At 37.8% G+C, this 15,146-nt stretch overlaps 1 protein-coding gene across 1 annotated transcript in view; it reads right to left on the reverse strand.

The window, feature by feature from the left end:
* The window catches only part of TXNDC16 (thioredoxin domain containing 16), a 169,982-nt gene that overhangs the window by 3,717 nt on the left and 151,119 nt on the right, over nt 1-15,146 (reverse strand). Inside the window, exons 18-22 of the mRNA XM_068129220.2 lie at nt 13,011-13,141; nt 12,062-12,149; nt 11,326-11,464; nt 10,724-10,890; nt 5,214-5,410 (exon numbers count right to left, since the gene is read on the reverse strand). Of these exons, the coding sequence (XP_067985321.2) occupies nt 5,214-5,410; nt 10,724-10,890; nt 11,326-11,464; nt 12,062-12,149; nt 13,011-13,141 (722 nt within the window). The remainder of the gene's footprint in view (nt 1-5,213; nt 5,411-10,723; nt 10,891-11,325; nt 11,465-12,061; nt 12,150-13,010; nt 13,142-15,146) is intronic.

Raw genomic sequence — 15,146 nt, forward strand, 5'->3', positions numbered from 1 at the left:
AACAGTGGCAAGAGCTACCTGTAGGTCCCGTGATGACATTCTGGGGTTCTTCGAGACTTCTTTCAGCATCTTGCGGTCTGCTCTCGGGCTGAACTTGCTGGGGCGGCCTGGCCTGAACAAGTTGGCAGTTGTTTGGAACCTTCTCCACTTGTAGATGATCTTCCGGACAGTCGAATGATTGATTTCAAATTGTTTGGAGATCTTTTTAAATCCCTTCCCAGACTCGTAGGCATCTATAACCTTCTTTCTGAAGGCCTCAGATAGCTCTTTTGATCTAGGCATGGTGACGCCGCACACTTCAACAACAAAGAGCAAACCAAACTAAATGTCTGAGGTTTAAATAAGACAGGTTCCTCCAAGATCCTCTCTAACGATGTTCTAATCATTTGCACCTGAGCTGATGCACATGATTCTAGTTTTAGGTATTTGAAGTAGTGATAAATGTAGGGGTGTACTTACTTTTTCCACGTGCTAAATTTGCATTTATGTTTATTTAAATTATACAATGGACTACAAAATGTAAATGTTTCATGATATTTGTTTTATTATATCACCTTTATCTCTCAATATTGTTGAAATGAAGATCAAATCGCTGTATGTTGAAATATGTTGAAAAAGTCAAAACTTTATATGGGGTGTACTTACTTTTTCACATGACTGTATATATATATATATATATATATATATATATATATATATATATATATATATATATATATATATATATATATATATATATATATATCTCTTGGGGGAAATGCCAGGGGCATAGAAAAGGTCCCTTTATATGGTATGTGCCATGTAGCAAATTATAGAAACTAAGGGACATTCCATAGCTTGTAGAAAATGCCAAACAATAGAAAAGAAGGGACATTCCATAGCTTGTAGAAAATGCCAAACAATAGAAAAAAGGGACATTCAAAAAAATATTGTGTGCATGCTGGACTACCCTTGTGTACTTAGGAAGAACCAAGTAACGCTCTAAAAACGTTCATATAAAGGGGTGCCAATATGATTCATACAGCTGCATGAATTAAATGTATTTTATTTGCCAGATGTAGGCACCCCTTTATATGAACTTTTCTAGAGTATATATATATATATATATATATATATATATATATATATATATATATATATATATATATAGATAGATAGATATATATATATACTCGTACACACCCTTGAAGGTGGATACTTTGGACCTGAGATGGCTCTGTTCCACCTTCTGAATCCTGCATATGAACGTAACAACCAAGAACGCACACACACTATTGTTTCACCAGTATGCACCATGACAGTGGGTAGAAGGAACTTGCATTACAAATGTTGCACAATCTTCAAGGTCATCATTACAATATGGCTACCCCCTAAGCATTCACTGAGAATGGATTTGAAAAGCAGAGAATAGAATAATTATTAATGTTTGTACTTGTAGTCAGTTCTGGCAATGAATCATGGCCTTGGAAAGTCTTTGTCTCCAGTTTTGTATTTCCTGGGCATTTTTGTGTCAATCTAACTGAGCTCAGTCACAGGAATTTTACAAAATCAAAGTTGCTGTCATTTATGACAGCTCTCAAAATTTCACAACTACTATTAAAATGAATTAAATGGACCAAAAATGCTTTATTCTACATTTTTTGGTCATAGGAACCTTTACTTCACATGTTTGCTTCATACACACCAGGAAATGCTTTGTTTTTGTTCTTCCTCAATGTATAAGATTCAGGAAATATTTCATACATGCAGCAGATGTCATGCAAAAGCATTGGGAGATATTGGTGCATTTTTACATCATTTATAAATACAGCAATGGATTATGGACAAATGAACAGAGTAAATTGGATTAAACCATCTGATCCCAGCTTCATGGGCAATGCGCTGAAATGGTAACACCAGAAAAGGCCAACTCAGCCCCTCAATCGTAATTTTCCATCAACTTAAGAAAACCCACTTCCAGTATGCTTTACCCCTCTTCATTTCACAACATGACAATTCACAATGATCTACTTAAGGAGGTAACTAGTGTAGTTACTTGTGAAGATAATTTGAAGGTGGTAACTTTGTTTGTTTTTTTTGTATACAGGATCGAGGCTCGTGAAAGAGCTAACATTTATCACACAAAAAATCAAACAGACACATAAAACATACAATAAGGGGAGCGGTAGACAAGATGGGGGAGAGAATGGGAAGCACACAAACACAACATTTGGGAGTAGGGACATCGGGATATTTTTATTTTCACAAGTTTGCCTGCAATGGAAAAATTGGAGAACTAGAACGGCAGCAAGTAGAGAGCATACCTCCGCCTGGTTGGCCATATCACTCAATAGTGAAGAATCACTTAAACATTTAAATAATTCTCATATCCGAATCTATATTCAGATCTTCAACAAAATCGAATAGATTCTTCCTTGTCACGCACACAACCTGTCCACCAAGTTTTGTCCAAATCCGTCCATAACGTTTTGAGATATCCTGCTATGCATCGTTTTTGGCCCCATCTCCCAATGGTGAAGAATCACTTAAAAAATTAAATAATTCTCATATCCGAATCTATATTTAGATCTTCACCAAAATTGAATCGATTCTTCGTTGTCACATACAAAACCTGTCCAACACGTTTCGTTCAAATCCATCAATAACCTTTTGAGATATCCTGCTATGCATCGTTTTTGGCCCAATCTCCCAATGGTGAAGAATTACTTAAAAAATTAAATAATTCTCATATCCGAATCCATATTCAGATCTTCACCAAAATCGAATCACTTTGTCCTTGTCAGACACGCAACCGGTCCATCAAGATTCGTCCAAATCCATCCAAAACTTTTTGAGATATCCTGCTATGTATCGTTTTTGACCCCATCTCCCAATGGTGAAGAATGACTGTAAAATTCTAGTTTCCGGATCCGAATCCGGATCTTCACTAAAATCTAATCATTTCGTCCTTGTGGCATACGCTACATCTCTGCCAAATTTCGTTTGAATCCGTCTACAACTTTTTGAGATATTTTGTTCACAAACAAATACACAGACAGACAAACAGACAAACAGACAAACAGACAGAGGTGAAAACATAACCTCCATCCCCCTTTGGTGGCAGAGGTAAAAAGCCAGCAGAAAACAAGTCTGATTGAAGAATTCCATGTACACTTACAAAGTTTCAGGTTGATAAAGGGACAGGGATAATGAGGAAAGAAAGGATCACTGGTGGTGGAAGGAAGATGGTGGAACAAAATGAGGGTTGATGTACCTCTGTGTTGCACAAATTGAGGGAAAAGTACAAAAGGACTAATCCACCGACGAGGTGATTCGACAAGTGGGAGGAAAGGGCTATAAATAAGTTGATACTATAGTTATGACGGGAAGTCAAAAGTATTTCTCCCAGCAATGAAGAGATGGCCTTGTGCGAAACAATCTCTTCAAAGTTATTTTGTACTTTTATACTCAGTTTCCATCCAGTGGCACACATTTTCCATGGGTGGGTGGGTTTCCTGCTGCAGTCGGCAAACACGTCATAAACCTTGTGTTGCTATTTTAATTCAAAGTGTTGCGTCTTTACATTTGTTCACAATATCAATGTTTTTCCAGTGATTGATATGTTTTTCTGCAGGCCTCATAATCGGTATGATCAAACTTGCAGTACCATGTGTCCATGTGGTGGTTTATGTGTTCTCTGACCAAATTGATTAATAAATTAATTTTTAAATGATTATTATTTATTTATTTTCATTATTAATCATTTATTTATTTTCTTTCTCATTTGGCCAATATCTCAGGCACCTTTTGAGCTGGGAAGCTAATATTTGGACATGACAGTGACCAAGTGATGTGGCTATCAAGGATATTTTTGATTTATTGATTAATCATTTAATCGATTAATTATTTATTGATTAATCGATTAATTATTGAATTTTTCATAAATGACTTATTTAATTAAATTTCTAAAAGATATATCTTTGTATGAAGCACGAGTGGTTTAGTTATGCTATTTGCCAATTGATTAAGAAAATATTTTGTGATAATCTTTTATTGATTTTAATTATACAATTAATCAATCAATTAGTGTACACCTCTCCCTCCCAATGCAGCCTCTATGAGCTGCACTGCGGTATTGCCGGGCGCCGGAAGCGCCCCGGCAATGCCGCGCTGTAGGATATTTATTTATTTGGCATGGGGGCGGTGTACTTTGAATGTATCTGTACTTGTTTTCCCTTTTACTTACAGCGTTTCCCTATCTGCCCATCTTGTCACCACATGCATTCCTGTTTTTGTCTGCTACATCATGATCTGATCAGTGTACTTACCAGCTCTTCCACGAGCCTCGACTATGCATACAAGAAAGTCCCCAGACAATAAAACCCAAGTCCAGTTCTCAAGTCAATTCCGTCAAGTCCAAGTCAAGACGAAAGTCGCAAAATTTGGCGACTCGATTCTGAGTCGCTGACTCCAGTCGCCAACTCTGCTCTACAATATTTCAAAATGGATTAACATCAAAGATGACATTTGCTACAGCTTCGGAGTCTGCAGTTTAAATCTGGCTTCCTCACATCATGACTTAAGGTTTCAAAGATTCCAAACTGAGATTTTGCCATTTCAGTTTGTAACCCAAAATAAACATGCTGTGCTGTATCAACGGGTATGTAGGATGCAGGTGTTACAATGTGGCATAGCAGAAGCATCCCAATTTATGTATGTATTCATGTGATTTTAGAAATCAAAATTAAATAAAAGACTAGCCAAAACAGAAGGTTGTCTCATGCAGCCTCTTTTGCTCCGATGAAGTGGTAACGCCCACAACTTCCATTTGCTTTCCACGGAGGTTAGCATACCTCAACCAATATTCTGTTGATGTCATTGTACTAGCCAAAACAACCAATCTCCAAGATTTTTCATTGTTTGACATATTTTAGGAGTAACAAGCCCTTTGGGAATTTTGTAATCTTCGATGATGAAAGGATGAGCAAAAATGCAATTCCTTAAGGCTCGTCATAATTCTAAAATAGGGGCGGTAAACAGAACATTCAGCAAAATTATTACCCTGCATAAAACTTTCAGCATTAATCGTCGACTGAATTATAAGCAGATGTCTGCTTAAACAAATCGGTAATAATAATAATAAAATCAAAAGGTTTCTGTCCCACATTGACACATTCCAATATCGTTACATCCTTGAGCCCGTAAAACGTGCGATCTTTGCCAATATAACTTACTGGTTGGCAAAAGCAGTCCATCCTTTATTTGTCTGAGCCATAGTCTGGTGGTGGCTTCGTTGAGTGCTTCCTGTGGTGGAAACACGTGTACACGGCCATCCCCATTGCTCCCCAGGTGAACTCGAACAAACTCTGGAAGCTGAGGCTCTCTCTGAATGTAAGTCTCCAACACTGACCGGCCCATACCCACTTCCATCCTACAAAAACACCAACTTTACCTTAGACAAGTAAAAAAAGTTATTAGATAACATCACATATGGAATATCTATTACCAAAAGGATGAAATTTACCAAAGAATATCTATTACCAAAAGGAGAGGCGTCCATCCGTGTGTGTGTGTGTCCGTCTAACACACGTTATTCTAAAGGGTCGTAAAATAATGAAAATGGTCGTTGGAAAGCAAATCATGAATTTAGTTTATTTGGAAAGATAATGATCGATGAACTTGGAAAAAAATGTCCATTTAAACATATAAGGATTCCTGTTTTAAAAGCCCGTCTTTCTGGAATGGAAGAAGAAAAAGCTGGATATGGAGTCTATTGTGGTGGTTCCAAAAATAGCATTCTTATTATTCTACATAGCAGGAACCCTTTAGAATAAATTGTGAAGGACAAAAAAGAAGCCCACAAAATTTTATAGGGTAATACTTCAATAGAAAAATATACAATAGTACACGGAAGAGGTACACAAACAACAACAATCATAGCCACGATGAACTATTACCAGTTATAAAGTATCCTTTTTTCGCATGTTTAACTTTATGTTACGTCCTCATTGAGACTCACAGATAGACAGCAAAATGTTCAGTGCCTTCAGAAAGTATTCACACCCCTTGACCTTTTTCACGTTTTGTTGTGTTACAGCCTGAATTTAAAATGGATTAAACTGTGATGTTTTGTCACTGGTACATAATACTTCATAATGTCAGTGGAATTTTTATGTTTTCGGGTCGTCTCTCCGTCATTCCGTCCGTACGTCCGCACGAGCTAAACTTTGGTTTTTCTCAGCAACCATATGTCCGATTGAGACGAAACGTTTAGGGTGGGAGTGACACCCATGCAGAATGTTTTTATGATAATTGTGATGTCATAGGTGACGTGGTATGACAGCCATCTTGGATTAAAGGGAAAAAACGAAAATATATTTCTCGGAAACCGCTGAATGGAAAAATTTGAAACTTGACACATTGTCAAGTACTCCCAATGGGGAACAAAAGCATAATAATGATGACATCATAGGTGAAGTGCTATACCAGCCAAAAATGTTTTAATCTAATTCCTTATCCTAAAAATCTGAAATTGCATGCACATGATCTATGACCCATTTGTATTGAAATATAAAATTTATGACATCATCGGTCACAGGATTTGGCAGCCTTATTGGATTGAAGGTAAATATTAAACAATTATATATATGAAACGGCTCTCCCTATCAATGCGAAATTTTACAAATATCATCTAACAGCACTGATGCATATAGTTTGAAAATGATGATGTCATAGGTCACGTGGTTTGGCAGCCATCTTGGAGAGAAAAATGAGCCTTATCCGAACAACACGAAACTTCACAAACGTGATCTCCTACCCATACATATGCAGAGTGTACATTTTTAAAGGTCATATGTCATGTGGTATGGCATCCGTATTAGCTTGAAAGCCAATATTTAAAAATAATCCCTTCTCTGTAACTGCTTCACCGATCGATGTGAAACCTGTCATGTTTGGTAAAAATATGATACTTGAGAACAGCTGAAGGGATTTAAATCAAACTTGTTTATTTTTAGGACAATGATCGATGGCATCTACCCGTTGTGGGACTATGTGGAGGCATGAGGGAGGCAAAATTAAAAAAGGAATGTCAAAGTGGGATTTTTTTGAATTTTTTACAAAATAATTAAAAATGAAGTAGAGAAATATGTAATTTGCATTCGTGTTCAATCCCCTGGGTCAATACCTCATATAAGTGCCTTTGGCAGAGATTACAGCTTTGGGTCTTCTTGGGTATGTCTGTATCAGCTTTGCACATCTGGATTTGGAGACTTTCTCCCATTCTTCCTTGCACATTTTCTCAAGCTCTGTCAAGTTGGATGGGGAGTGTCGGTGAACATAAATCTTCAAGTCTTTCCACAGATTCTCAAGGTGATTCAAGTCTGGGCTTTGGCTGGGCCACTCACGGACTTTCATGTTCTTGTTCGGAAGCCATTCCATTGTTGCTTTGGCTGTAGCTTTTGGGTCATTGTCCGATTAGAATGTAAATCTTTGCTGCAGTCCAATATCATTTGCACTCTGATTCAGGTTCTCGTCAAGGATTTGCCTTTATTTGGCTCTATTCATGGCTCCCTCTATTGTTACAAGTCTCACAGTCTCTACCGCTGAAAAGCAACCCCATAGCATGATGCTACCACTACCATGTCTCACGGTAGTGATGGTGTTAGATGGATGATGAGCTGTGCTCGATTTCTGCCAGATGTAGCGCTTTGCATTCAGGCCAAAGAGTTCAATTATTGTCTCATCAGACCACATAATATTTTGCCTCATGCTCTCAAAGTCTTTCTTGTGCCTTTTTGCAAACTCCAGGCATGCTGCCTTTTTCTTTTGGAGCCTTTTTATCTGGAGTGGCTTGTCTGGCCACTCTCCCATAAAGCCTAGATTTGTGAAGTGCTGCAGAGATTGTTGTCCTTCCGGCAGGTTCTTCCATATCAATCAGCCAAGAAATTCTGTAGTTCTGTCAAAGTGGCCATAGGGTTGTTGGTCACCTCACTGACCAAGGTCCTTCTTGCTTGATTGCTCAGTTTCGTTGGACGGCAAGCTCTAGGAAGAGTCTAGGTAGTTCCATTTCTTTCCATTTCCGAATCAACTTTCCAACAACATTTCCGAATCACTTGAAAATATCACAACTCGAAAATTGTTTTATATCCTTCCCCAGATCTATGACTCCTCACAATTCTATCTCGGAGTTCTATGGATAATTCCTTGGACTTCATCGTAGAGTTCTTGAACTAACGAGTGCAATTTTGGTTTATTAGGCTTCCAGTGAAGTTCCCACTGGAAGCCTATTGTTCTTGTAAGGATTATTATTATTCTCACATATTTTGTGGAGAAGATTCTGAGAAAACCATTATAGCTAGCTCTACGAAACTTTAACTCATTATAGATATCAATGTAAGTTAGTGCATCATGAATTTTGTTTTTGCAATTTTGACTTACATTGACTGCCACCATTCCTTATGACGTCATAAACTTTAAACATCTTCTTCTCCAGAACCGCTGAGTGGATTCATGAGAGATTTTGCAAATATGATTGCCAGCCATTGGGATAAAAGTCAAGCAAAAAGTTAAATAATATTTTTCCGGAGTACCTCTTAACGGATCAATGCAAAAATCATACGTATGATCAACTACTGATGTGCGAAATAATATTTGTAAACTATGACATCATCAGTCACATGATAAGGCAGCCATCTTGGATATAAGGAAAAACTTTAAACATATTTTTATCCAGAACTGCTTAACTGATCAATACGAAATTTCATATATATGATGAACTCCCCATGAGGAAAAACGTTTCTGAACTATGACATCATCAGTGCCGTGGTATGGTGGCCATCTTGGATGTAAGGAAAAAATATTCATACATATGATCAACTACTGATGTGTGAACTAATATTTGTAAACTATGACATCATCAGTCACGTGATAAGGTGGCCATCTTGGATATAAGGAAAAACCTTAAACATATTTTTATCCAGAACTGCTTAACTGATTAATACAAAATTTCAAATATATGATCAACTCCCCATGAGGAAAAACGTTTCTGAACGATGACATCATCAGTGCCGTGGTATGGTGGCCATCTTGGATATAAGGGAAAAATATTTTAAAATCTATATCGCCAGAACCATTCTACAGATCAATCTGAAGCATCGGAGGTATAATTGATTACACATGATAATTGTTTTTTGCAAACTATGATGTCATCAGTCACATGGTATGGTGGCCATCTTGGATTTAAGGGAAAAAAAAGAAAATCTATATCTTCAGAAACGCTTAACCTATCCAAACCAAAATTTCCACATATGACCAACTACACAAGAGGAAAATTTATTGAAAATGATGATATCATCAGCATGTGGTATGGTGGCCATTTTGCCTGGAAGCCTATCATTACTGCTCACAGGTCCAGTTCTGTTTTTTTTTTGTTGTTTTTTTTTACAGTGTGGCCTCGGGTGATGCATAAATGTGATAAATGCTTGTGTGCATTTTTGCCTTTTCCTCTGACTGTTTGGGAGTGAAGGAAGGAGGGTAGGAAGAAGTAGAGCATGTTGGGGGTAGAGAATGTAATGTATCATTTGCACAACAACGTGGGGGTGCTGTAATATCATACTAGCCTTGATTAATTGTTTATCCATGCCTGCTATTTATTTATCAATGCAAATTGAATGGTTCAAATTTTACTAATTAATAAGAAAAGTTGGTAGCATGAACATTTACAAGATTATTGTATTTACTCACCACATCTCTCTCCTCTTTTCCTATTCATTCATTTGGATGTCGCGACATCGACCGATAAGCCTCCGCCCGCATTATTACATCATTATACACACTTGTACCAAGTTTGATTTAAATCCCTTCAGCTGTTCTCAAGTATCATATTATTTATTACCTGATATGATATCTCACCTTTGATGCCGAAATCTAATCAGTTCATCTTTGCATCATAATATATACTTATACAGTTATACCAAGTTTGGTCAAAATCCCATCACTGGTTCACAAGTTAGCACAGTAACGGAATTTTACCGAGTGGGACCTTTGACCTCAACCATATAATCCATACAGTTTATCCTTGCATCATTATAGATACCTGTACCAAGTTTGACTTTGATTCCTTCAGTCGTTCTTAAGTTATTGCTGTAACCAAAACATAATCCGTACGGACGGAAGCACAGACAAGCCTAAAACACAGTGCCTCTGGCGACTTTGTCGGTGGAGGCATAAAAAGAATAAAAGGACTGTACTCTCAGCCAGTAATCTACCATGACCTACTTCAAAGCATGACATCAGCAATCACAATTTATTTAAACCAATCAAATTAGTTAACCATTAAAAGGCATTGCTTTCCATAGTATTAACCTGGTGTTGGCTTAGCGGTTAGGGTGCCGGCTTGGGATCCTAGGATCCTGGGTTCGAATCCTGGTCGATCGCTGAATTAACACCAGGGGGGTTGACTCAGCCCGTCATCCTTCCGAGGTCGGCAAATTGAGTACCAGTTCACTGGTAATTCCTTGTGTGTCGCAAAAGGCGACTAACAGGTTTGGTGGCAGGAAGGGCATCGGGAACCATAAAACATTGCTTCAAAAAAGGGGACCATTGTGCCCGAAAAAGGCCAACCCCTACTCGGCGGGGGAAAAATGGCCTCTAAAGGTGGTTATTCCACCTGCAAGTAATTAATTGTTCATGCATGGAAGTATTACACAATGGTGTCATATTGTTTTGATTGTAAGTAACTTACACATCCATCCAGCAAAGTGTGTGGTTCTCCAGATGGCCAGCTGCATGCATGTCAGCAAGCAGACGCTTTGCTGCTGATCCAACGGGGCAAGGAGAGGCCAAAAACAGCACAAGGAGTGGGACATCCTTACGCATGATATCCGGTAGGCTTGCTGTTGTCAGCTCAGGCTGGAGAGTACACACGGAGAAAGGACTTTTATGCCTTCTCTGCATTTCTACTTTACTAACTTATTAAGCTGACTTGTTTTTTCTATCAGAAATATAATTAAGATTTGCTGGGTATTTTTATCCAGTAGACATCTTGTGATTTTCCTCGCTCTTGAATTGGATAAATATTCTGAGTAGAGCTTCGAATATCTAGAGTGTAAAGGAATCTTCTTAGAAAAATCTCTTATTGTTGTGTCTTATCTCATAAGATTTGAATGAAATCTGGTGAGAATGTCATCAAATCTCATGAGAACTTTTTGTCGGTGAATAAAAGGTGGAAAACTCCAAGTTTTAAAAATGTAATGTTTGGATGCTTCCTCATAGTGTTAGTAGAACCAACAGATGGTCTTTCAAAGGTTTAGCTGTAGTGAGTGGCATAGGTAAGAAAAAACTAACAAAATCTGGCTGGCGGTTGTTTTCAATAGCAAGAATCACGTCTTCTGCACTTCCTTTGGGGAACATGAACATCTTGAGACCATTTTCTCCTGGGATGTTTACCAGAACAAGAGGTAATGAAGCCTCAAAATGTGTAGATCTAGAAGTGAGAGATGTAGGATCATATTGAATATCTCAGAAAAGCAGTATTTCATGCTTATATCATGTGCAATAAATAAATAAAATCTTAGATGCAGTTTTAAAATGACGAGAAATACCTCCTCCTTCTGACAAAAAGCATTTACACTATACCATGCATACAGTGCAAAATTGCACCTCATCTCCACATGTACGCTATACATGTACATAGAGAATTTGTGTTCCCCCTTTCTCCATTCGTACCCCTGTGACTACAATTTTTATAATGCCTAAAATCCCCCGAACAGCCACCAACAATGAGTTGTGTTTGCTGATCACAAGTGAAACGTGATCCAAGTCATCTGGACAAGGGAATGTATCCATAAGAAATCCTTTAGCAAAGGTTTCCAAGATGGTCGATTACAGGCATATGTTGAAACAATCATAAAATAGAGGAAAACATGAAGGATTAAATTATTTTTTTGAAAGTCACAATGGATTTGCAACCTGAAACTACAAACTTTGAACGCCATAGCGAGACATTTATAATTAGCTCTCAATGCTTTTCAAACATTACCATTGATTAGTGAATTGATAAAGACTTCCAAACATGACTTACACATTCCTTGCCCCAGAATTTGAGTGACACAGCCCTACGAGTGCCTTCCCTCTCAGCATCTTCACGACTTCCATGAAGACTTGAGCCTCTACAAGACAACACAGAGAAAAACAACTTCAAACTTTTGACTCGTCTCTTGTCAGGTCAGTCTCTTGGCTGCCACTGGTAACATGTAACCCAGTGCTACCTGCCGCATGGTCGGGTAGTAGGCAACTACACTGACTACCCTCGCTGGCTTGCCAGTCGGGAAGGTAACTGTGACACCACGCAGGACTAAAAACAATACCTGGTAAAGGGCGGATGAGCTCCCTTAGGGAGCCGATGGCCATCCAGTAAGGAGATGGCATCTCCTTAAAAACATCCTCCGGTTGGACCGAGTTTTTAGGTAGTATGTTGTAAAGAGCAACCGCTCAGGGTAGTACTACCGTTCGGATTTAGGAGTGTTAAAGTGGTGCCCGGAGCCATCTTACACTCTCCGTGTCAGGATTGCTGGTCTTACTTTCTGTCTCACTCAAACTATAGCTACTGGCCTAGCTTTAATCTCTCTTTCTTGCAAACAAACATCATACACTTTTCTTCTCTTATATTTAAGGCCTGGCCTCGATGAGGGCTATATAGTCCGTGCCTGGAGCCTCCAACGTAAAAAACCTGTCCATGAGAAACATTCCCATTTAATGCATGGTCTGAACACTGACTCCAAGTTCAGCTCTCTTTCTGTAAACTATTGAATTATTTTTTACATCGGCGATTTGTTAGTGTCTAAATATATTGCATTTGATGGATTTAGACATTTCCTGCAACAAATTCGAGTTTGGAAAGTTTGCAAAAGTATACATAATGTCAACAACAAGACATTGATCAAGTTTTCAAATATCAAAGCCTTAAACAGCATCTATAAAAGTTAATTAAAGTCATGAATAAATTACATTTCAAATATAAATATGTTTACCATGCTTCATGTCCTCTGTCAAAACAGCAGCAATTGTAAGAACTGTGGCTGAAGCATCAGAGCCCATTAGGCCAAGAAACTTCAACGTCTCTTCCAGTGAGTCCAACATCGATGGGGATGGAGAAATGGACCTGCAGTGTATGGGAATTACACATTTAAGTGAGCTTTATGAGTTTAATGAAACACTGGAGTAAAATGCTGTGCACTAGAAATGCCCTTGACAAGAGCAATATGGAAACTCAATAGTTAATGAACAAACTCAGATTCATGAGCGAATTTTGAAAAATCATTCATTCCTCCTTATATAAAACTAGGATGAAAAACTATGAATAAAAATAATACAACACTAACTGTCAGGAGTATTGAAATATTCATTTCAGGGGTAATTAGATGGCACTCACTTTTCATAACGAGCATTTTAGCAACCAGAGGACTAAACCTGCATGAAGTGCGGACTGGCATAAAATGCATACAGGAAAAAGAAGGCCCTCCTGTAGAGTTTTTAATGATAATTATGACGTCATAAGTCACGTGGTGTGGGCGCCATCTTGGAAAAACGGAAAAACTTAGCACCTCTATATTTTCAAAAGGGCTGCTTAGAAAAAAATTGAGACATGGCTCATTGTAAAGAAATCTCCATGGGGAATAAAATACGTAAATGATGATGTCAAAGGTTCCTCCATTATGACGTCATAATTCGACGAATACAAAACTTCATCCGATCAAGATGAAATTTCTTGAGTGTCATCTAGAGATAAATTTGGGAAAAAAAACCAAATGATGACGTCATCAGTCATGTTGTTCGGCCGCTATATTTGTTTCAACACAAAAGCCCTAAAAACCACTAAAACACGTCCTGGCGAGGGTCTGCAATCTCCGATTGCTCTTTCTTGTTTAATTCTGTTTTTGTTTGTATTCGTCATTCCATCCTAAGATAGGTTTGTATTCCAGATGCTTGGAATCAAAATATTTAATACTGTTTGTTGCTTTCAGTTGGATTGAAAAGCCTGGGCTGTGAGTCAAGTATTCTTGCCACTAGAACACCAATTAATGCTGTATATCCATAATAATCATAATGGTTCTGGTTCTGCACTTGGTACTGTTTATAGGCCACACTATTATATAAACATAAAGGCAGAAACAGTTAACACTATGTCATTCACCCACAATTCCCCTGCCTACACATCAACTGTGGCATTCAGACATGCGCTTCTTTGTAGTGCCAGTCTCACATTTGTGCCTTGCTTCCTCTTCCATGACACTCAACATAAGAAGGTAAATATCAATTGTTTACATCCAAGACTAACATACTGTTGTCTTTCTCTCCACAAATAAAACCTCCAAACAGTTTTCTTAGTTTCATCGTTCGTTTTAATTAAAATACCTTGAACCACTCTGCTGATGGTCAAATTGATAACTACAATGGCACTCGGTAGAGTGCATACCTCTGCCAGGCTGAACAGTTCATGTTTTGTAAACCACTGATAGGCCGGATCTGGACCTGAACCAAAATCTAATCGGCTCGGTCTTGTCACCTGACCAACTCATCCACCAAGTTTCGTCATAACTCATTCACAACTTTTTGAGATATCGTTTTCTATATAGTTTTGGCCCTATATCTCAATGGTGAAGAATCACTTTAAAAATTCCAATTATCTGGATCTGGATCCGGACCTTCACCAAAATGTAATCAATTCACCCAACTTGTCCAACAAATTTAGTCCAAATCCGTCCACAATGTTTTTTAGATATCCTGTTCACAGTCAAACAGACAGAAAAACAGACAATACAGGGGTGAAAACAACAATATTTGTAGACCACATTGGCATGAAATTTACTCGATGAGGCTATTGTCAATATTTAATATTTTCAGAAATATTTTCAGAGCTTCGAGCCTTTCCATAGCCTCAAACTTAAGATTTCAAAATAATAATGCATGCAGTTTAAAGGGAAGGCATAATAAAAGTATATTATTGTGAATTTGATAACCAGAAAAAGAAAGAGCTTTAATGGAAAGACATATCTAATGAGGCAAATGTATGAGATTATGTTTTGGAAAAGATACATAAATGAAAGAAAAGTGAAAAACAAGATGTTTTTTTATTTCAATACAATGCATTAAAATCAATTACATTT

This window comes from Myxine glutinosa, chromosome 1 (assembly GCF_964187855.1).
Source record: "Myxine glutinosa chromosome 1, kmMyxGlut1.1, whole genome shotgun sequence".
Lineage (NCBI taxonomy): Eukaryota > Metazoa > Chordata > Myxini > Myxiniformes > Myxinidae > Myxine > Myxine glutinosa.